Here is an 845-nt window from a genome sequence, read left to right on the forward strand (position 1 = left end):
GCTGGCACTGCCCGTAGAGCTCCACCAGCTCTGCCCTGGTGTGCCTGGGGGGTCAATCCCTGGATTTTTAGGTCTTTTTCCCCAATTTTTGGGGTTTTTGGATATCGGGGTTCTCTGGGTCGCCGATTTTCGGGGTTTTTGGGGTTTTTGGGGTGCCCGGTTCCCGGGGTGCCCCTCACCTGCTGGCACTGCCCGTAGAGGTCCAGCAGCACGTGGCAGGGGCTGGGCACCCCCCCGGCCACGGCGCCCTGGTCGCGGCCGTTGATGAAGAGGTGCAGCCGCCCCCCCCCGTCCACGTCTTTTTTCCCCCGATTTTTGGGGTTTTTGGATATCGGGGTTCTCCGGGTCGCTGATTTTCGGGGTTTTTGGGGTTTTTGGGGTGCCCGGTTCCCGGGGTGCCCCTCACCTGCTGGCACTGCCCGTAGAGGTCCAGCAGCACGTAGCAGGGGCTGGGCACCCCCCCGGCCACGGCGCCCTGGTCGCGGCCGTTGATGAAGAGGTGCAGCCGCCCCCCCCCGTCCACCAGGAGCCCCAAAACCGTCCCGGCGGGGAGCAGCTCCAGGGAGGGGCCGGGCAGGTCTCGCACCTGGGGAGGGAAATTTGGGTAAATTTGGGGGGTCAGAGTGACATTTGGGGGGTTTGGGGGGGATTTGAAGGGATTTGAGGGGGTTTGGTGGGGTTTTGGGTCAGTTTTTTGGAGGTTTTGGGTCAGTTTTTGGGGGGTTTTGGGGTCTCAGGTCCCGGCGGGGAGCAGCTCCAGGGAGGGGCCGGGCAGGTCTCGCACCTGGGGAGGGAAATTTGGGTAAATTTGGGGGGTCTGGGTGAAATTTGGGGGGTTTGGGTGA

At 63.3% G+C, this 845-nt stretch overlaps 1 protein-coding gene across 1 annotated transcript in view; it reads right to left on the bottom strand.

Moving 5' to 3' along the window:
• Window positions 1-179: 179 nt before the first annotated feature.
• NEURL4 (neuralized E3 ubiquitin protein ligase 4) overlaps window positions 180-845 on the bottom strand; it is a gene marked incomplete at its 3' end in the record, with an annotated part of 18,635 nt that continues 17,969 nt past the window's right edge. The window contains exons 17-18 of the mRNA XM_039724254.1: window positions 407-586; window positions 180-248 (exon numbers count right to left, since the gene is read on the bottom strand). Coding sequence (XP_039580188.1) covers window positions 180-248; window positions 407-586 — 249 coding nt within the window. The remainder of the gene's footprint in view (window positions 249-406; window positions 587-845) is intronic.

The sequence above is a fragment of the Passer montanus genome, unplaced genomic scaffold (assembly GCF_014805655.1).
Source record: "Passer montanus isolate IOZ18808 unplaced genomic scaffold, ASM1480565v1 scaffold525, whole genome shotgun sequence".
Classification (NCBI taxonomy): domain Eukaryota; kingdom Metazoa; phylum Chordata; class Aves; order Passeriformes; family Passeridae; genus Passer; species Passer montanus.